Here is a 21746-nt window from a genome sequence, read left to right on the forward strand (position 1 = left end):
ATTTCTGTTTACATGTCATTTAAGGGAGTCCTCATGTTAGTGACTAATTTAGGAGAGAAATACGAAACGTATTGCAGTGTGTGTGTGTTGGGAAGGGGGGCTTGGCTTTGGTCTACGTTTGTGTGGCCACAGCAGAAAGTAACAAAAGTTTGTAACAAAGTTTTGAAAAAATAATATAGCTCTTTCCAAAGGCTTCACAAATTTGCTTTTCATGCATGACACTTTAATGGCATGAACACACATTCGACATCTATATATAAAAAAAATCAACTTTAAACCCACTGACATCCTGTATGTGCACATTCCTGTCAATCACAAACATCTATGAGAATGTTGAATGGAATGAGTCCACTCCCTTAAAGCATGCCAGTCAATTTTTGTGACCATCCCTCCCATTTAAAAGCACTAGCCAGAGAATGTAATGCCTCTTAAAGTAGCCCTTTAATATTTTAACAAAAGCAGTCAACTACCGTTCTGTTTTTCTTAAATTGCTTGTTAGGAAAAGCTGATTTTGTTTAATATTTTTTGAAATTTTAAATAATCACAAACAGCGGGAAAAAAAATTAGCAAACAGGCAAGTTTCTTGACTAAATAAAGAAATCTGTTAGATTGCACTAAAAGATTGAATAAATACTTTTTTGCTCTGCAAAAAACCTATAAAATCACTGAAATGATTGTAAGTTGACCATCAACCTATATGTTAATGATATAGTATTATTCCTAATATTTACATAAAAATTTAGGAATAACTAAAATATCCTGCTGGCAAATGTGAAATGAGCTTCTATGACATCATTGCTCCAAGTTCTAAATACTCATTATAAGATATTTATTCTACATTGACTTTAACCCCACACACATATTTACATAATGTATTCCGCTTTACAAGAGAAGTGCTGTACTGAGGTCATGTGTGGTGTTGAACACATCTCTCTTTGTAGCTCCTATATTTAAGATCCTGTTGAATCCTCGACGCCCCTGGCAAAGAGACGCACTAGCTGGCCATGAACTCTGGAGAGAAAAAAAAAAAAAAGAGTAGCTGTGTAAGTGACATTCATAGATTAGGAAACATTCAAATGAGTGGATACAAAGTTCTGAGTTTAGAAACTTCAAAGCAGCCATTTCATATAATTAACTATGATTTGCTTACATCATCGGAGCCAGACATTAAATGCATTTGATTACACAGTCATATTCCCCTAAGGTAAGTGCTGGTACAGTATTTTTTCCCCTGTGAAAAATAACCTTGAGAACAGGGATGTGCAAAACTACAAATTTTCATACTAGTCGGTGTTAAGGATAATAAGGATAAAAAAATAAATAAATAAATAAATAAATAAAAATCAGTTCAAGTGACCCTTATCAGATGCCTTTTAGAGAGATATTTGGTCTCAAAGTGCAGAACATCAACATGGTGACTAACAGATGTTTAACAAATAAATAGTTAGTCTATAAAATCTTATTGCACAAAACTATCAAAGTAAGAATAGAAATAAGAAAGGCATAATGACACACTTCAATGTATCTGGAGTGCTTCAGGGTGATCCTTGCTGCACATTCAAAAGCAAAAAATCTGCAAGATAATCTTGTGGGTACACATCTAGTTCACAACATCAAACAGTTTAAAACTTTTTTTACTGCAACTTATTTAAGCAGTGTCAGACAGAATCAGTTTAAGACTTTAATCTCCCCACCTCACCTCAAAAATATGGGAATATTACTCACAGCAGAGGATTTAACATCCGACAGTGATCATCTTGAAATGTATTTTTAATGCAGCGCTTTGCTGTAACAGCAGTGCATGAAAAGTCTAAACCTAAAGCATTAAAGAGACGAAGCTTCTTGCAGAGGGTTTTACTTTGCTGACTGTTATTCACTGTTAAGCACAGCAAGCTATCATCACAAAAAAACCTCAATTAATCTGAGAAATGCGTCTCCCATTAAAACCACCACCACTAAAATTATTAAAGGGATAGTTCACCCAGAAATGTTAATTCTCTCATCATTTACTAACCTTCATGCCATCCCAGATGTGTAAGACTTTCTTTCATTTGCTGAACACAAACAAAGATTTTTAGAAGAATATATCAGCTCTGTAGGTCCATAAAATGCAAATGAATGGATACCAAAGTTTTGAAGCTCCAAAAAACACATAAAGGCAGCATAAAAGTAATCCATAAGATTTCACTGGTCATATTGCTATATCTTCAGAAGCAATATGATAAGTGGGTGAGAAACAGATCGATATTTAAGTCAGTTTAAATTCTCCTCCCTGCCCAGCAGGTGGTGAAGTCAAAAGATCAAAAGAAAAAGAATGTGGAAGTGAAAGTGGAGATTTATAAAAAGACTTAATATTGATCTGTTTTTCACCCACACCTATTATATTGCTTCTGAAGGTATGTATTTAACCACTGTAGTCATATGGATTACTTTTATGCTGCCTTTGTGTGATTTTTGGAGCTTGAATGGTCTGGTCACTATTCACTTGCATTGTGAGGACCTACAGAGCTGAGATATTCTTCTAAAAATCTTTGTTTGAGTTCAGCAGAAGAAAGTCATACACATCTGGGATGGCATGAGGGTGAGTAAATGATGAGAGAATTTAAATTTTTGGATGAACTATACCTTTAATGTTAGTAATCGTCTCTACTAATCGACTAGTCAGTTGTTAGACGACTAGTTGATTAGTTGACCACCCTGGAACACAGGAATATTAGAGAAACATTAGGTCTTATATCTTGCTCAAAAATAAGGGTTTTAATTTTGGTTATAAACCTCTTGTATTAGATTTGTACTACGTATGTGTATGTGTGTATGTATGTATGTATGTGTGTGTGTGTCTGTGTGTGTATGTACATATGTGTATAATTATTTTTTATTATTATCTTTGTCTTGCTGCTATTTTTGTATTGTTTTTGTATTGTTGTACACTGGAAGCTCCTGTCACCAAGACAAATTCCTTGTATGTGTAAACATACTTGGCAGTAAAGCTCATTCTGATTCTTTATCTTCAAAGCTAAAACCTTATGCTATTCAAACCCTTCATATACAATTCAAGATCAATATCCTTTCACAATATCTCAACACACCTCTTGATTTACTTATTTAATGTTTTCAATGACCAGCATTAACCAGCCTAGACACGCAAGGAAATTGCAAGCTTGGTTTTTCAGCAGGGTAATTAAACTAAAACAGTAATTTAAATGTTCAGGCCAACATTGTGGTCCCTGTACCTGCATAGGATCTCCGTGTGAGGTAGAATCTCTCCATCACAGTTCCACACAGATACAGATGGAGGTTTAGTGCAGCAGGGCCCGCACACGAAGCCTCGACTCTTTCCAACAGTTCCTCTCTCTTTCCGTCTAGGAAGATGGTGCTGTGAGCCACTTGAATTTGCATTTTCACTACACAGTTTCTCAGGATCCTCCAATACCCTCTCAGCAGAGGTCTGGATTTCTCTCTCCTCTTCCTCATTCTCCTCCTCTTCTCCAGGGGGAAGAGAAAAACGAACTGCCTTGACACGATGAACTTCAACGAAGGGAAGGTCAAACTAAAATGATATTACAGAGTCATTACAGAGATGTAGTTGACTATTTTTTCCTGATTGAATGTCAGTTGTCAGTTTATTTCTTTCAATAAAACATATGATTGAAGCTGAAGTGTGAGTCATTTCTGTGCCACTAGTGTCACCAAACAGAACTGCAAAAAATTGCTGAACACTCCCTCATCTTCCATTGGTGGAGCAAACAAATAGTCCTACCCCAAACTCACGCCATTGTTTCAGCCAATGTCATGTCATATCGAATGGCTTTCGAATGGTTTACTTACTGTATAGTTGTCTCTGCACATTGAATTGGAATGGGAGAAAGTATTTTAAAATTTAAAAATTCCACACTTAAGTTTAAAGAATACAGCTGTGTACGTGTCATGGGACTTTACCTGATCCATTGAATTTGTGTGCCTGTGAAGATATGTGAGGAAGCCCACAGGGTTAGTTTCTCGCACCAGAATGAGGTCTGCCGTCCCATCAGCCAGGTGGGCAGAGGGTGAGAGACCCTTTGGGCTGCGTGGACATGAACTCGACATACAGGTGAGAGAGACACACTTGAACTTGCCATCAACCGTCACCCACTCACCTGCAATAAAGAGATGGTTAAAGATAGGGACTGCATAGAGAAACATCACGACAGATAATTAATTCAGTACTGAATGAATAATTATATTAGAGCTGTCAGAATTAACATGTTAAGGCATGCGATTAATTAAAGTTTAATGCGTTAATTTTTCTTAATCGCGATTAACGCATTTACCGTTAAAACAACACAACCCAGCATAAACACTGTCCGCCGGAGTCATTACACTGACAAAGTTCACAACACAGACACACACCAGAGCTCTTCTACCAAGTGCAGCCTACAAGCTTAGCATACAATAGCATAATGCAGCTGTCCCATAGACATTCTATGGGCGGTACTGTCATAACACGCTAGTTGACCGTTATGCTTTCTCCTATGGTAGAGCCGCAGAGGTTGTTATCTAAGTAAATAAAAGAATCTCTGTGCACACACACAACAGCGCTTCCGTGATAAAATGATGGAGCAAGGACCTCTAATGCTATTTGATATACAAAACAAGCCCAGATGGGACATGTGATAGAAATCAAGTATTTTTCCGCCTATGTAAAGCGCATTTTAATTAACCACAGAAGCACGGCAAGTCTTAACTATCACCAAAACGCAGATTAAGACGTTTTTGTCTGCAAGCACTTTTCATGTTGAGTTTAAAGTGGCACTGGCGTTGATGCTCTGACGCAAATAATGAACGCGGCTTCAAGATTGCTGTAGAAAAGATTTAATGCCCATTGCAATGAAAATACAACCTATGGGTAGACTAGTTTTTCAATTAGTCAACCTCCTACTTAGACTTTGGGAAATGTTTAATATTACTTGAATTGGTGCTATTTTAGTGCATTTCTATCTTTATACTGTGGAAGTCTTTGTATGGAAAATTTTAATAAAGCATTATATTGTTACCTTTTGTTTTGTTTTCTTTCCTAAGTTGGAAATAAATGCATTTGTACAGGAAAATAAATATTGTGCCAAATTTCAGCACTTTCAAAATCTGTGATTAATCATGATTAATTTCAAAACAAATTATGCGATTAATCGTGATTAAAAATTGTAAGCGTCTGACAGCACTAATTACAATATAATGCATACAGTAAGTGCTTCTACCTTCTAAATTTAAGAGCATAAATACTGATGATAGATTGAATTTGTTTCAACTACTATATTTCAAACTATGATAATATTTTTAGTTTGTAAAAATCTCTTACTGACATTTTTTTTTATTGTAATAGGTCACCCAAAAAAGTAAATTCTGTCATAATTTAGGCTACTCACCATCATGACATTCCAAACCGATATGACTGACTTTCTTTTGCCCGTGCATGAACACAATAGGAGATTTTAAGCAGAACTAATTCTAATTTGTGCTTGCACATATTTAAAAAATATGTGAAAATGTGAAAGCACAAATGAGGTCTGTCCGTCACACAAAGCAATTGTATGGCTTTAGAAGACTTGGAATATAGCACACATGTCATATGAACGACTTTAATGGTCACTAAATGGTTTTGTTGTGTGGAAAAGAGCAGTGTGAACATTATGCAAATCATCTCCTTTTGTGTTTCTCTGAAGAAAGTCATACAGGTTAATACACGACACGAGGGAGAATTAAAAACGACAACATTTTTATTGATGGGTGAACTACCTTAAAAGCCTTTGTCACAAGTGTACAATTGCTTTGGAGACCTACCAATGTGTACACTGTGGTATTTGCATGTCAACAGTCAAATACACCTCAACACAAACGTAATATACATCCCATTGGTATACTCAACACAGTGTGACTGCAGTAATAGGGTCTCTGATGAGATGACAGGCATTATACAAATAGCATTGTTAGGCAGCAGATGGCTGCTATGGTTGAGACTGGACTTACCCTCTAACTCATTGCTGTATTGGCTAAGACTGGTGCTGTAGAGTGAACTGGAGCTGTCAAAGTGGGGGAAGAGCCTTTCTTTGCTCTCAGAACACACTCTGCATCTGTAAAAAAACAAGCAATCAAACAAACAAACAAACATGCATCAACATGTACATTCATAAGTTTGTTCGAAGCTTTTATTCAAAGCAACTTACAGTGCATTCAACATATACATTTAATCAGTATGTGCCTTCCTCGGGAATCAAACATGACCTTGATGTTGCTAGCACCTCGTCCACCAACCGACTAGTCAGATTAGTGAGGTCTCGAGTTTTTTAGGTGGCATTACCTTTCTAGGTGGAGAAAGTTCTAGTTATGCATTACAGACCCAACACCTGTGGGTGAAGTTTACATAAGATCATGCACAAAAACAATTGTTTTTATATGTAAACATTCGCTAGATGGACATCTTTGACCGCTGTGCCGTGTCTTGCCCATTTTTCAGTGTCTTGGGCAGGAGGGACATATTTTTTTAGACACTGTATCAGATTAAAAAGTATGTCAACTTTTAAAAGCATGTCTCAAGACACCTGCATGACACTCTGTTATATTTGCTGCACTGCGTCTAGATATTTTTTAGCCCAAGACCGTGTTCGGTCTGAACAGCCCCTTGTGTGCTTGCCTGCTAAGCTTCATTATGAATGAATACATGTCCATTTCATTCATACACATTGAGGGACTCATCAACATTATTATCTGTGCTGATTGACAGCATGACACAGATGCGATACATTGACACCAGGTTGAAAACAACCCAGGATATTCTTTAATTCAGCAGTCCTTTGAGTCTAGCATTTCACAAGCAACTCTTCTTCCATTAGTGATCATATCGCTCATATATTGTCATTGTAACGTCCCTCTGGATAGATCAGGCAACAGCCACATCTCCGTTTCAGACAAACACTGAGGAATTCAGGCCACTGGTGGCATGTTGGTGAGCTGAGAGCAAACAACACTTTATTCCCAAAAGATGAGGGAGGTCACAGTAATTAGAACACCAATGACACTCCACGCAACCCATCCATACATTTGAACTATGCCACTAGTGTATCTATATCAACTATGTTGGGTTTGCCAAGTAAAAATTGTGAAAATAAAAAAGCTAATATGAGCTTTTATTATATGAATCTATATACTAATATCTATGTAAAACATGTTTAGATGAACTTTTAATGTGTTTTTGTTGTATAAACATGTAGGAGAGTGTTTACCCCGAGAGGCAGCGAGTGTTGTCCCGTGGGCTGGAGATATGAGAATCTGCAGGGAGATATTGCACTAGTCCCGGATAGCTCCTGTTACACAAGTATACCATACAACCTACCAGGAGAACAAACAAACATTGAAATATGAGCACAGATGGGATTTATGTCTGTTTTTCTCACATTTATGACAATTTATACCAATCATCCATACCAGAATAATCATATCTGAGAGGGCCCATCCAGCGGTGCCTCTCACTCTCTGCCAAAACATCTCCATAGAAACCATAACCCACCATAGAGACAGAATACCGCATAAGTGTTGACTGATGATGGACAGAACACACGTCCAGAGGCTGAGAGTCTCCTGATGAGTGAAAGAGAAGAGGGACATTTTCAACTCCATTCATTCTATTCATGATATCTATTTTAAAGTTGCGGTGTACTTTATTAATGGTAAGGACCCTGGTCAGAAATTAATCGGAGCACGGAGCAAAAAAGCCACAGAAAGTGACAGTGGGGGGAATAAAGTCCCATAGTGAATTTCTCAGTTTATTATCTGATCTCTAACATTTGATTTATTTCATAATATTATATTTTAGGCTTATCTAGTTACAAGTCTAGTATCTCTATCTATATTCTCTGTCTCAGAGGTGAGTGTTGTTGAATGTGTAGATAATGTGAAGTATATTGAATGTGTAGATAATGTGAAGTATATAACCTTGTGCATTATTTACACCTAGCTTTGTATTTGATGTTGATTTGATAGGTACAGCTACAGCTGTTATGATTGGGAATTTATTTCAATTAATTTATTTAAGAAGTATCTGACATAAAGGACGACATGCTGTGCATTTTTATATGGCTAGAAAACAATGCCATTATATACATAAAAATGCCCCCAAAATCCAATTCCAGAGGGTAAATAATGCCCCATATTAAAAAAAGGTTCATTTCTGGCACTGTTAAGGACCAGTCAAATTACCAATGACGATGTGCAGTGTTGATGTAACAGGATCATTTATGCCGACTGTGGCGAAACAGACACAATCTGTAGAGCCTGTGGAAAAAATTAAACACAGGAAAGAAAACGAACACTACTTTCACTATCTCACTCATGCATCTGAATGACACATTAGTGGTATAAACAGACCACAATCTCCGCCCTTTTCTGCACACCTTTCACAGCACTACACAAACACTTCACCTGCAGGAATAATGCCGATGTGGAGGTCACATGGCTGCAGCATTACAGTGGGGTCGTGTTCTGGAATCCCTGCCTCCTGCTGGGTTCGTCCAATCACACCATGCAGCAGTTCACTGAACATTCCATCTCCTCCCACACAAATCACACTGAAAGGGTAAAAAATCATTTGATTGACAAAATAAGGATTGACTTAAAAGAAATCTAAATCTAAACTTAGATTATTTCGAACAGGTTTGCTCGGAATATGGTGATGCACATTCTAAGGTTACCCGTTTAGTATTTACAAAACACTTCTGCTTAAAAAACAAAATACAAGGACGGATCTCAAGTGACATTAATTATTACAATCAAGCCATTGTTATTGCACATTCTTGACTGTTTACTCATGAGGAATGGCCATTGGGGGATATCTTACCCATCAAATCCTGTTAAGTCTTTCTTCAGGATGTAGTCTCTGGCCTGATTTGCTCGTTCAGTCACTAAAAACAAGAAACACATGTCCCAGCTTTATTTCAAATACATATCCCTTTATATCTTATTAAAGGGTTTATATGATGATAATTATAGTTAGATGTTCTATGGAAAAATACTGTAACTTTCAGAACTCAAAACTTCCTTCCCAGTCCAAAGCTCATTTAATTAAACTAAGCTGTATATACATCTTGTTCTCTACTTTTGTAACTTTCTGATGTCAGACAGAATACATTAACCCATGACCACCCACATCTATACACCAACAAAACCTTTTCGGTGTTCAGAAAGTCACAATGAAGTAATAAGGAGGTATGACACTATATTATTCCTAAATAGCAGAAGAATTAACAAGAGTAAAAAGTGGGAATGTCCACCAAACTTAGTGCTGTTCTTGGCTGTGTGTAGCACCTACAGCTCTACCACATCGCTTTGAAAGATCCCAGTATTAGGAAAGAGTGTCTGAAGTTTATTTTTGACAATGTCGTTTCAGTATAACAATATACACCTATCAGCCACAACATTAAAACCACCTGCCTAATATTTTGTAGGTCCCCTCGTGCCGCCAAAACAGCACCAACCCGCATCTCAGAATAGCATTCTGAGATACTATTCTTCTCACCACAATTGTACAGAGTTACCGTAGTCTTTGTCAGTTCGAACCAATCTGGCCATTCTCTGTTGTCTCTCTCATCAACAAGGTGTTTCCATCCGCAGAACTGCCACTCACTGGATGTTTTTGTTTTTGGCACCATTCGGAGTAAATTCTAGAGACTGTTGTGTGTGAAAATCCACAATATTAGGCAGGTGGTTTTAATGTTGTGGCTGATCTGTGTATAGGTAATTTCAAATAATTTCTGTATAACTTTAACAGTTTGTGTTGCACATTTTGTTAGTGATTGTTTTGTAATGTAATGCAGACTTTGATAAGAAGTTGTTAATGAAGGATGGGTTTAAACTTTTACCCTTTCTGGTGTAAAAAATCCTTGACAAAAATTATAAATGGACTTCAGGGAAAAAAAAAAAAATTACAAACAAAACATTAAAACATTTACCCCTTTAACAGTCTCAGCTCGGATCGGAACATTAAATTTAGAACATTAGATAAATCATTAGATAATTCACAAGAAAGCACAATGTGCACAATTCCTGGATCAGATGACTTCATAGGAAGTGATGTAGTACGTCAGGTGTGTCAAACTCAGTTCCTGGAGGGCCGCACCCCTGCAGAGTTTAGTTCCAGCCCTGCTCCAAAATGCCTCCTTGTAATCATCAAGCACTCCTGAAGACCTTGATTAGCTGCTTCAAGTGTGTTTAATTAGGGTTGGAGCTAAACTGTGCTGGACTGTGGCCCTCCAGGAACCAAGTTTGACACCCCTGTAGTACATTGTCCAGCGCCATGGAACGTTAAACCAATTGCATTAGGATTCAGATCGCTACAACCAGAGGTGGATGTCATCCAAATATGGGCAGAGAGGATCATTCACTCTAATTACATGTGGCCACTAGGAGATGGCACCAAGTACGAGACAGACTCGTTGGCTCAACTGACACAGAATGGAACTGAATGAGATCTCGTTACTAGGGGTGGGAGAGAAAAAAAACGTTTCAGTGATGCATCATGATTCTTTCACCAATGATTCTGAATCTATTCTCAAAAAATTCAGAATTGATTCAGAGTTCAGTTTAAACCGCGACAGCGCAGTGGCACGCGCCAGAGAAAGAGTGAGATGCTAAAAATATATATGCCTGTTAGACACGCATAAACCAAAGCCAAGTGAACAAACACAGCTTTTTGCAGACTAACAGAAGTCTCACTAGCTGTTTGAGACTGTGTTTTAACCACAGGACCGTTTGTGCCCGAATGAAACCATGTCTGCATGTCTGTAACTTGGGTTTGAAATCCATTGTAGCGTTTTTAACGGGGTCATGATACTTGAGACTTTATAGCAGAGCAAACAGATGGAGGAGCGCATATGAGATGCTTGATGAGATGCTCCTCGCTATTTAAACCACTTTACTATCACCTTTGCTGGTGAGGAGAGAAGCTGACATCTGCATAATTACAGAAGCAGATATCTCATCTTAGACCAGCAACTTGTGGTTATAGTTAAAACTAAAATGAATAGGCTTAGCATAGATTACATTTAATTAATAATTAAATACTATTAAATAAAAATGATTAAAAATGCTTTAAACAAAAGATGTATTTTAATATAAGCTGAAGTATTTAACAGTGTTAATATAATGTGACTCATTCTGATTTATGAAAATAGCTGTTAAATAAAAAGCTAAAAGGGAAAAAATAAAGAGTTCAGATCTATCTGAGTGAGTGTATATTATTTAACAGCTTTCTTTTACTTTTGTAATTTTAATAATTAAAAAAAATATATTGTATTACTATTTACTCTTATTTCTTGTCCTTAATTGGTTTTTAAATAGATTTTCTTGTATCTTGTATTAATTTTCTTTATAATTTTTTACGTAAAGCACTATGAATTACCATTGAAATGTGATATATAAATAAACTTGCATCGCCTATTGCTAAAAAAAAAAGAAATTTGGAGGACAAGATGCATCTTGATCCATCGAGAATCGTTTTATTATCGAATCGTTACCCTTAGAATCGTAATTGAATTGTGAGGCCAGTGAAGATTCACACCTCTACTCGTTACCCATGCCTGCGTGCTTTGGAGAGAGAGCATACCTTTAGTCATTGTTGAATTTGCATGTGTGATTAGTTCTTATGTACAATTAAGATGTTTTTATTTGTTTGGAGACGTTTTTGGACACTAGAATAAATGATTTTGTAATGTTGTAACTTTTGATTGCTTTGTCGTATCAACACAAAATTTTACTCCTTTACGGGTGACATGATTGGGAACAAAAGCAGTCGGAGCTACCTAATTTACACCCTGAGATATATAATGTCAAATCAGAAAAATAAGAAATAAGGTTAATTTTCGGCTTACGTTTTGTTTTGTTTTTTCAGCAGTTTCTTAGGCTGAGAGTCTCATAATTTATCCTTATCTATTTCATTAAATAATGTGAGAAGTTTTCTTTAAAATGATACCAAACAACTGATCCACTTGTTTTTTTTTTATTTTTTATTTTTTTATTAGCCTTTAATTTTGGGAATGCCACTGAAACAGGAAAACTTTAAAAACACCTTCAGAGCTTAAAGGGAATGTTTAATTCTGTAATAAGTACATTCAATCATAAGAAATATTAAAAGTAATGTAAAATGGTTGTAGTGTGTAGAACATGCTATTTTATCATGTAATTCCATTTAAATGGCCCTCTAAATTTCCTTCTTAATTTAGTCATCTTCTCCAGTCTTGATAAAGATCTACATGTTACTTGAGAACTACACTACCTGACATGCAGTGTATCAGAGACCTAGCAGAGGGACACTTGATAACTGCTTGGTTCTTGAACAGTACAGATAGTGTCTCAGGATCTCACCCACAACATGAGAGCTGATGCCAGCCAGCTCAAACAGAGGGGCCACTAGAGAGTGATAGATCTGTTTCCCCCTCTTCTTTCCTCCAAAAGGATTAATGAACACCAACAACCGGTGAGGACGTGAGGGGCCTGATAGAGGAGAAGCAGATGGAGGGAGAGATGTAGAGTGATGTTAATGAGTCATTAGAAAATTATGAGTCTGGATGAATAAATAAAGGCGTCTTTACACAGTTGAGTTAAAGGAATATTTTTGTAATCATTTACTCGGCAGCCTTAAACGTTTAGCCTTTTAAAATAAATTCTAGAGATTACACTCACAATGAGCCATGTCTAACCAAAGAAATATTTTAGAGCTACAAAACTAAAATATATATATATATATATATATATTATAGAAATTTCCAAAACGTTTTAGGATTGTATTAAATTCCATTAATTTTCCAGGCCCGGTAATTACAATTTTAAAATTCACAGGTATTTCCACATTTTCCGTGACCGTGGGAAACCTTTATTTGCAGCTTTACTCACTGTGGGTTTTGAGTGCAGTTCTGAGTTGCATGATCCATTGATCCCGGACATCCCGGCTAGGGCAGCAGAACTGGGTCCTGCCCAGGCTCCACGACGCTCCATGGGTGTTACCTCTGCTGTTGCGCTTCACATAGAATACTTATGCGATTAGGGAGAAATAAAAGCAAGGTTTAGTCTAGCTTGGTTATATTTAATACTTATGCACAAGAAGTCTCACTTTCAGACACTTACATGTAAAATCAAGGTCAGTGTCTTCTACTTTCTTCTGAGGTTGGATCTCGACTCGACCTTCCTTCACCTCAACCACCTCTGACACCGGCACAGAAACTAAAGAACAACAGACATGTTACACTCTTACATTAGTGAGGTGACTGTCTCTCATTTTACCAAGAAACATTCCACCATTCTTGCCCAGGCCTTTTATGTCTCTGTGATTTTATGTTGTCTTTAAGGTGTACTGTGTTTATTGTCAATTCTGGCTGGTGCTGTTCAACTTGTTTTAGGTCATTAAAATGGAAACAAAGAAAAACTGGCAGAAAGGAGGGCCTTTTAAACACATTGTTTTTTTCATCAACTAAGCAACATGCAGGGTTATGGAGTAACGAAATACATGTAATGGGATTACATATTTAAAATACAAAATATAAGTAACTGTATTCCACTACAGTTACAGTTTAATTCATTGGTAATTAGAATACAGTTACATTCAAAAAGTATTTTGATTACTGAAGAGATTACTTTGCATTTTATTGTCATTTATTTCATTTAATATTTAGACCTTTCAGATGGAAAACATTTATACATATAAATGATGCGATTCAAAGTGCATATGAACAGCGGTGAAACACTTTCTTATGATGTGTTACATTAATATGAGCAGACAGAGAAGTAAGTCTGAAGTAAGTTTGGAGCAGAAGAAATAGAAATAAACCTTGTGTAAATTGTAAGCTTTACGCTAAGCTAAAATGCTATTTCTAACCATTTTACATGCACGATCATATTTTTTTATTAAGAAAATTCACGTTGGCTCATAATTTCTTTTTTCTTGTAAGATCTTTGATATTAGGGCAAAAATCGTATTCTTGATGATAATTTTTGTATTGTTTTCCTGTAAAAAAATAAAAAAATACTTAAAACAAGATCAGTTAGATTGATCTTGCTTTAGAAACAACACTGCATAAGATATTTAGGTTTTTCAGAGAATGTATTTTTAACGTGTATTTTGTCTTACTATACTGGCAGAGTTTTTATAGTCAAAACAAGTGAGAAAATCGTCATGGTTACTTGCGTAACCTCCGTTCCCTGATGGAGGGAACGAGACGTTGCGTTGATGTAGTGACAATAGGGGTCACACTTGGGAGCCCGAGACACCTCTGGTCTTTGATAAAAGGCCAATGAAAATTGGCGAGTGGTATTTGCATGCCACTCCCCCAGACATACGGGTATAAAAGGAGCTGGCATGCAACCACTCATTCAGGTTTTATGCTGAGGAGCTGAGATAAGGTCCGGCCATTTCAGCGGGTAGTTCAGCGTTGTGGCAGGAGGGACACAAAGTCTCGTTCCCTCCATCAGGGGACAGAGGTTACGCAAGTAACCATGATATTCCCTATCTGTCACTCACTCGATGTTGTGTCGATGTAGTGACACTAGGGGTCCCTATACAAAACGCCGCAACTGGCTGAACTGTGTTACATGAACTGGCGGTGTGTGAAGGGCAGACAACTGTGTGCCTCATAGCCAGCGCACCAGGCCGACACGTAACCTCCCCCAATATAGTTATGAGTGTCGAACGGCCCTTTGGGGACAAGTCGACTACCCAAAAGATAGAGACAGGCTAGCCCAGTCATGGCCTCTTTTCCCCTTTTTTTCCACTCCCTAAAAAAGGGGGAATATCCAACTGGGCCGACCAGGTCTAGTCGGGGGGTGTCCGGGGAGGACACCGTGGAGACCACACCTCGCCTAGAGAGAGGGGGGGATATTTAAGTGGAAAATACGTCACATGGTCTTGCTGACCATGTGGAGAAGTCTCATGGTAGATCCTACCCAACGGGGGAGGAGTTACTACAAACATGGAGACTGTGGCAGAGGGGGCTCTGCCCAAGGAAGACGCAGTTTGCCAACAGGGAAACGAATTAGCGGAAGATATACAATCGCATGGGGTTACCTTACAGGGAATCGCCACATGCGGAGCACCTACCCCACAACAGGGCTCTTAGTTAGCACATGTACTGGGCCGGCAGCGAGTCTCTCCGAAAACTCGACTGCCACAGGGCTCGGAGAAATCAACCAGGGAACATAGTTTGTGAACACTACTGGGAATTAATGCCGCACGTCTTCAGCTCAGAGGAGGTGAAAGGCACTATGTGCAAGCGATACACCCAGCCGGCTATCCCGGGCTTATCCACTTGTATTGCATGCCACTACCCGGGACGAAACCGGTTCCACCCGGAGGTTGTAGAACCTCGCAAAGGTGTTGGGTGTTGCCCAGCCCGCTACTCTGCAAATGTCTGTTAGAGAGGCACCCCTGTCCAGGGACCAGGAGGCCGCTACACCCCTGGTAGAAAGGGCTCGTAGCCCTACCGGGGGCGGCACATCCTGGGTGTGATATGCCATAGCTATGGCGTCAATGAGCCAGTGGGCGGTCCTCTGCTTGGAGACAGTGCTTTCTTTCCGCTGTGCACCAAAGCAGACAAAGAGCTGCTCAGAGATCCTAAAGCTCTGTGTGTGATCCAAATAGATGCGTAAAGCGCGCACCGGACACAGAAACGACAGGGCTGAGTCTGCCTCCTCCTGGGGCAGCGCTTGCAGGTTCACCACCTGGTCCCTAAAAGGGGTCGTGGGAACCTTGGGCACATAGCCCGGTCGGGGTCTCAAGATCACGTGAGAGTAGCCCGGACCGAACTCCAGGCACGTTGCACTGACAGAGAACGCTTGCAGGTCTCCTACCCTCTTGATGGAAGTGAGCGCAGTCAGGATGGCAGTCTTCAAGGAGAGTGCCTTATGCTCAGCTGACTGCAAAGGCTCAAAAGGGGCTCTCTGTAGACCCTGAAGAACTACAGAGAGGTCCCATGCGGGAACGAGGCGCGGTCTGGAGGGGTTCAGCCTCCTGGCACCTCTCAGGAACCTGATGATCAGGTCGTGCTTCCCTAAGGACTTACCGTCCACTGTGTCATGGTGTGCTGCTATAGCAGCAACGTACACCTTCAAGGTGGAAGGGGACAGCCCATCTCGGGACTCGAGTCTGAAGCCAGTGCTGAAGCATTCTCATATGCATCAACCCGAGCGGGGTGGCCACCGCTGAGGATGCCATATGCCCCAGGAGCCTCTGAAAGAGTTTCAGTGGAACCGCTGTTTTCTGTTTGAACGCCTTCTAACAGGTCAGCACCGACTGTGCGCACTCGTTCGTGAGGCGCACTGTCAATGAGACTGAGTCCAACTCCAAACCGAGAAAAGAGAACCGGTAGGAGCTTGCTCTTTTCCCAGTTGACCCAAAGCCCTAATCGGCTGAGGTACGAGAGCACCAAGTCCCTGTGTGCACACAACATGTCCCGAGAGTGAGCTAGGATTAGCCAATCGTCGAGATAGTTGAGAATGCGAATCCCCACCTCCCTTAACGGGGCAAGAGCTGCCTCTGTGACCTTCGTGAAGACGCGAGGGGACAAGGACAGACCGAAAGGGAGGACCTTGTACTGATACGCCCGACCCTCGAATGCAAACCGGAGGAAGGGTCTGTGTCGAGGTAGAATCGAGACGTGAAAGTATGCGTCCTTCAGGTCTACCGCCGCAAACCAATCTTGATGCCGGACACCCGCCAGAATGCGTTTTTGCGTCAGCATCTTGAACGGTAGTCTGTGTAAAGCCCGGTTCAGTACTCACAGGTCCAAGATTGGCCGCAACCCACCGCCTTTTTTTGATACGATGAAGTAGGGGCTGTAAAACCCCTTCTTCATCTCAGCCGGAGAGACAGGTTCTATCGCACCCTTCCGTAGGAAGTGGTGAAGTGGATACCGCTGAACCTGGGTGGACGCCTGGTGAACTGAATTGCGTAGCCGAGTCGGACGGTCCAGACCAGCCATCGCGATGGATTGGAAAGCGCAAGCCACGCATCCAAGTTCCACGCGAGGGGGACCAATGGGACAACCTCGTCTGATGTACCGGCAGGTGGGGCCTTGCGGCGGGGCGGAGCTCGAGGTGCCACACCATGTCGTGGCTGTGCTGAGTCTAGGGACATCGAAGCACTTACCTGGCTCCTTGTGACCACCCCTGGAACAGCCTGGGATGGGGGAGGAAGAGGCCTGTCCTCGCAACCCGTGGAGACTGTCACATTGGGGGCGGATGTGTGCCACAGCTGGGCACGCAGGGGCGGGGAACCGCCACTGGAGCACCAATCCTGCAAGGGTAAAAATATGGACTGTGGTCGTTATGACGACCGTGCACACCGGGTATGTGACCCAGGGAAGGAGGAAACTGCTCTTTTGCTGAACTGTTGGGTACCGCAGCCACTTGGGCATGCGGCGAAATCAAATGAAAAGGCAACAAAAGATTCTCCATCGGCCCTCCACCGGGGGATGGAGTAGTCTTACTACCAGCTCCAATGCAGTGGGTTTCGTCGTCCCTGGGTTGCCCGTCTCAGGGGCGCTTTGAAGACCTTCGTGGGTTCTTGGTGGCTGACCGTGAGACGGGTGGCATCTGCTTCCTGTGGTGGGCTCCATGCAGGGGCCGGGCCAAAGGGGCGGGCTGCGGCGGAGCCGGTGCAGTTACCACAGGGGGACGCCCTTGATGATGAGCAGACGGGGTGCTGGATATTGAGCAGCGCCGGGGCAGAATATGCCAGATAGCCTCCGTCAGCTGCTTCACCGTTGAGAACTGCTGGGCAAAGTCCTCGATGGTGTCGCCGAATAGGCCAGCCTGGGAGATAGGGGCAGCAAGGAACCATGTCTTGTCGGCCTCACCTATCTCTACCAGGTTGAGACAAAGGTGGCACTCCTGGACCACTAATGTGGACATCGTCTGCCCGAGAGACCGCGCCGTGACCTTCGTCGCCCGGAGAGCAAGGTCGGTTGCCGAGCTCAGTTCCTGCATCAGATATGGGGCGGAACTACCCTCGTGCAGTTCTTTTAGCGCCTTGGCTTGGTGGACCTGCAGGAGAGCCATGGCGTGCAGGGCAGAGGTGGCTTGTCCAGCAGCACTGTAGGCTTTGGCCGTCAGGAATGACGTGATCCTACAGGGCTTGGATGGGAGCTTTGGGCGTCCGCGCCAGGTGGCGGTGCTCTGTGGGCATTGGTGCACCGCGAGCGCCTTATCCACCGGGGGAATCACCGTATAGCCCCTAGCCGCCCCTTCATCGAGGGTAGTGAGGGCGGGGGAACTGAGAAATCGGGACCGGGCAGTAAAAGGTGCCTCCCATGATTTTGTCAACTCCTCGTGCACTTCCGGGAAGAAAGGCACTGGAGCGGAGCATGGCTGCTTTGAGCGGCGCAGCGAGCCCAGGAACCAATCATCGAGCCATGAGGGTTCAGGGGAGAGCAGAGGGTTCCACTCTTGCCCGACACTCGCAGCCGCCCAGGAAAGCATGTCCGTCATCTCCGCATCAGCCTGTGACTGGGCAATCGTCCCCGAAGGGGAGAGCCCAGCTGAGGCTTCTGCGTCCGACTGGACAAGCCCGCTCTCCAATGCTGCGCTCGAGAGCTCATCAGCTTCACGGGCTCCAAACAAGAGGTCGAACTCGCTGCGAGACGAGCCGGCGGACTCATCCGGAAGCCAGATCGGGGCAGACGCGAGCACTGGGGAATGGGAGGTCCGCAGGGGGATACCCGGTGGAGGCGGTCCCACTGGGGTCCACAAATCGCTCCCAGTGCTAGCCGCGCTGGCCTCAAACCCATAGATAGAAGGACCGGGGCGGGGAGCCGCTTGGGTGGCTTGCTTTCTTACGAACGCAGGTTTCCGTATGTCCGGGGGAGTGGCATGCAAATACCACTTGCCAATTTTCATTGGCCTTTTATCAGACTAGAGGTGTCTCGGGCTCCCAAGAGTGACCCCTAGTGTCACTACATCAACACAACGTCGAGTGAGTGACAGATAGGGAACTACCAGTGCTGAAGAAGTAATCCAGAGTATTTAGAATACGTTACTGACCTTGAATAATCTAACGGAATACGTTACAAATTACATTTTACAGCATGTATTCTGTAATCTGTAGTGGAATACATTTCAAAAGTAACTTAAGTTTTAAGTTTGTTAGGTTTCAAATTATGAAACAACAGCTATAGGCTACTGTTACAAATTAAGACTGTAACGTTATGACAGTAATGTCCAAAAAAGTCAAAAGTTATTTTAGAAAAGCACTAGCATCATTAGATAACAGCTGCCACTTGGTTTACTATTAATGAAATTCATACATCTTTAAGTGTCCATATACTTTTTGGTGCCACTGTATAATCTAATGCACATTATTTACGTTGTTGTTTTTTGCATATGGCACAGAATGTAAAGAATCATTTTAGTCTTTCCTTATGTTTAATGTTAATAATTAAACTAACAGTAATGGTACACACTGCATCGAATCATGATAAGGTTATTCATCTACAAATATGTGACTAGATTATGCATTGACTTTCACAGGCAACTGTATCATATGTAGTCCAGTACTTCTGTATTGTATATGACTATTATATCCCACATTATGTAATATTATCATACAGTACACCACCCAAAATATGACCTTAGTACACTTATTAGCTTTTTAACTAAACAAATGTTTACACATTTGGTTATCCACCATGCAGGCCATCTTATTTAAATATCAAACACTAAGGCTGGGTCTCAAAAGCAATTTTGCTGCCTATCTAGACAGCATTATTAGGCATCATAGGTCAATGAATGTCGTACTTGTTTTCTTCTCCCGGTTCCTCTTGTCGATCTCAGTCCAGCTGAAATACCATCCGCTCAGGAAAGCCCTGTACCGCTTATTACCGATCCACAGACTCGACTCTACTCTCACTGAATCTATCTCCATCGCCTTTCTGTTCGCATTCGTTCACTTGATCTACTGAATACCGTCCCACAACACTATTCGGTAGTATGTTTTATCCATGTAGGAATTGGTAAACTCGTCTAACGTTTGAAGCGAACAAATAAAACCATTATGATTAGATGTGGATTATAACATCCACCCCCCAAGTGCAATAAATAAGTTTGCGTAACGGAAGATAAAATAAATGAGGTACATAAACTCTCCTTTCCTTACCTAAGGTGACCTACTTCACCGTTCTTAACAGGGCATGTCTAAAACTACACTTTATCTACACTTTGAGGCTGCGCACCTGTCCTGGAAAACAATTTGCATACTCAACTCTCATTGGATAAACCTATCCAAGACATTTGCATATTTATTAAAATGCAGTGAAGCTAACTGTAATTCGAAACATTGGCTACCATGTAAACATTTTGCCTATTTAAAACGTTTTCCTTTAAACAATTCATTGAAACAAACAAACAAACAAAACATGCATATTCCAAATTAAGTCACTGGCTTTAATATTAGAGAATTCCACTTTCTTAAAGGGATAGATTCAAATTATTATTATTATTATTATTATTATTATTACTATTATTATTATTATTGCTTTACCATAAAACGTGAATGTTAGAAAATATAAGATGTGGATCCATCAAAATCACTGTAAGGCCTATAGTTGATGGAAATACCCAGTGCTGGGTAGATTACTTTTTCATTGTAATCTGGTACTGATTACTACTTACATGGCTAAAATTTTTGTCAGAAACGCTGTCTATTGTATTAAATTTTTTAAATAATCTAATCTGATTGCTTTTGGATTAGCTCCTTTTAGATTACTTCTGACATCATTCTAATATCTGCTAGTATCAGGTCTGTGTGTGCAATTCCAGGCATAAATTCAAAATTCAAGATTTAACGAATGTATATCAGCAGTAGGCTGCAATTTTAAATGTTTAAAAAGAAGAAAAATGAAAGGGAACAATAAATGATGAACATACTGAATTTATAATGAATTTACTGCCTGATTAATGTGTAATCCTGTAAACCATAATAAAGTAACTTTAATCTGATGAGTCCTTTAAAATGTAATTTAATGTAATTACAAATGCTTAATTTTTGTAATCTGATTACGTAATCCAGATTACATGTATTCTCTTACTACCCAGCACTGGAAATACCACATACATTTATGTTATAAGTTTGTTCTCTCTTTTTGCATCCTTTTGTTATTAATGGCAACAAGATGGTGGGACTGGTACGGCGAGATGACATGACAGTTTAAGTGTGTTATGAAGTGTCATGTTTTGTTTTTTTTTTTTGTTTTTTTTTTCCTGATGCAAGGTGTTCATACAGAAAACTTTGATTAAACATACAAAACATGAACCTCAAATCACCAAAAAAACAAAAACACAAGTGTCAGTCTTGCTTGACTGCACTGAGCACACCTTACTCATCTTTGGTCTGTTTTGTTTGTCTCTCAAATTGTCTTTCCTCTTCCTTCATTTACACTTGGAAACTTGACTTTCCAGATAAACTGCCTAACCTAACTGAATGCAAAACTAAAAGGGTTCCCTGAAGTTTTCATTGGAAGTCAACATAAGTTAAACAACAGTATGCTAACTTTGACCTTTAATCCATTTGTGAACACAATTAGCATATTAAAACAACACATTCTAGCACAAAGTTCTTAAGGGTTGCATGAATTTGATGCATAATGATTATGTGATCATCCATTTTTAAATTTAACATGCACACAACTAATATTTCCCACATAAGTAGTTGATAAATAATTGCTATTCATATTTCTTTTTAT

General features: G+C 40.5%; 1 protein-coding gene across 1 annotated transcript; it reads right to left on the minus strand.

Moving 5' to 3' along the window:
- Positions 1-20189, minus strand: LOC127419606 (ceramide kinase-like). The gene is made up of 13 exons (XM_051661134.1): positions 19804-20189; positions 13147-13242; positions 12916-13053; positions 12388-12516; positions 8867-8930; positions 8452-8597; positions 8230-8304; positions 7459-7611; positions 7257-7362; positions 6004-6107; positions 3940-4136; positions 3234-3550; positions 1-1011 (listed from the first exon to the last, which is right to left on the minus strand). Exons 1-13 carry the CDS (start codon positions 19928-19930, stop codon positions 951-953), a joined length of 1713 nt encoding a protein of 570 aa, XP_051517094.1. The 5' UTR covers positions 19931-20189; the 3' UTR covers positions 1-950.
- Positions 20190-21746: the final 1557 nt, after the last annotated feature.

This window comes from Myxocyprinus asiaticus, chromosome 29 (genome assembly GCF_019703515.2).
Source record: "Myxocyprinus asiaticus isolate MX2 ecotype Aquarium Trade chromosome 29, UBuf_Myxa_2, whole genome shotgun sequence".
Lineage (NCBI taxonomy): Eukaryota > Metazoa > Chordata > Actinopteri > Cypriniformes > Catostomidae > Myxocyprinus > Myxocyprinus asiaticus.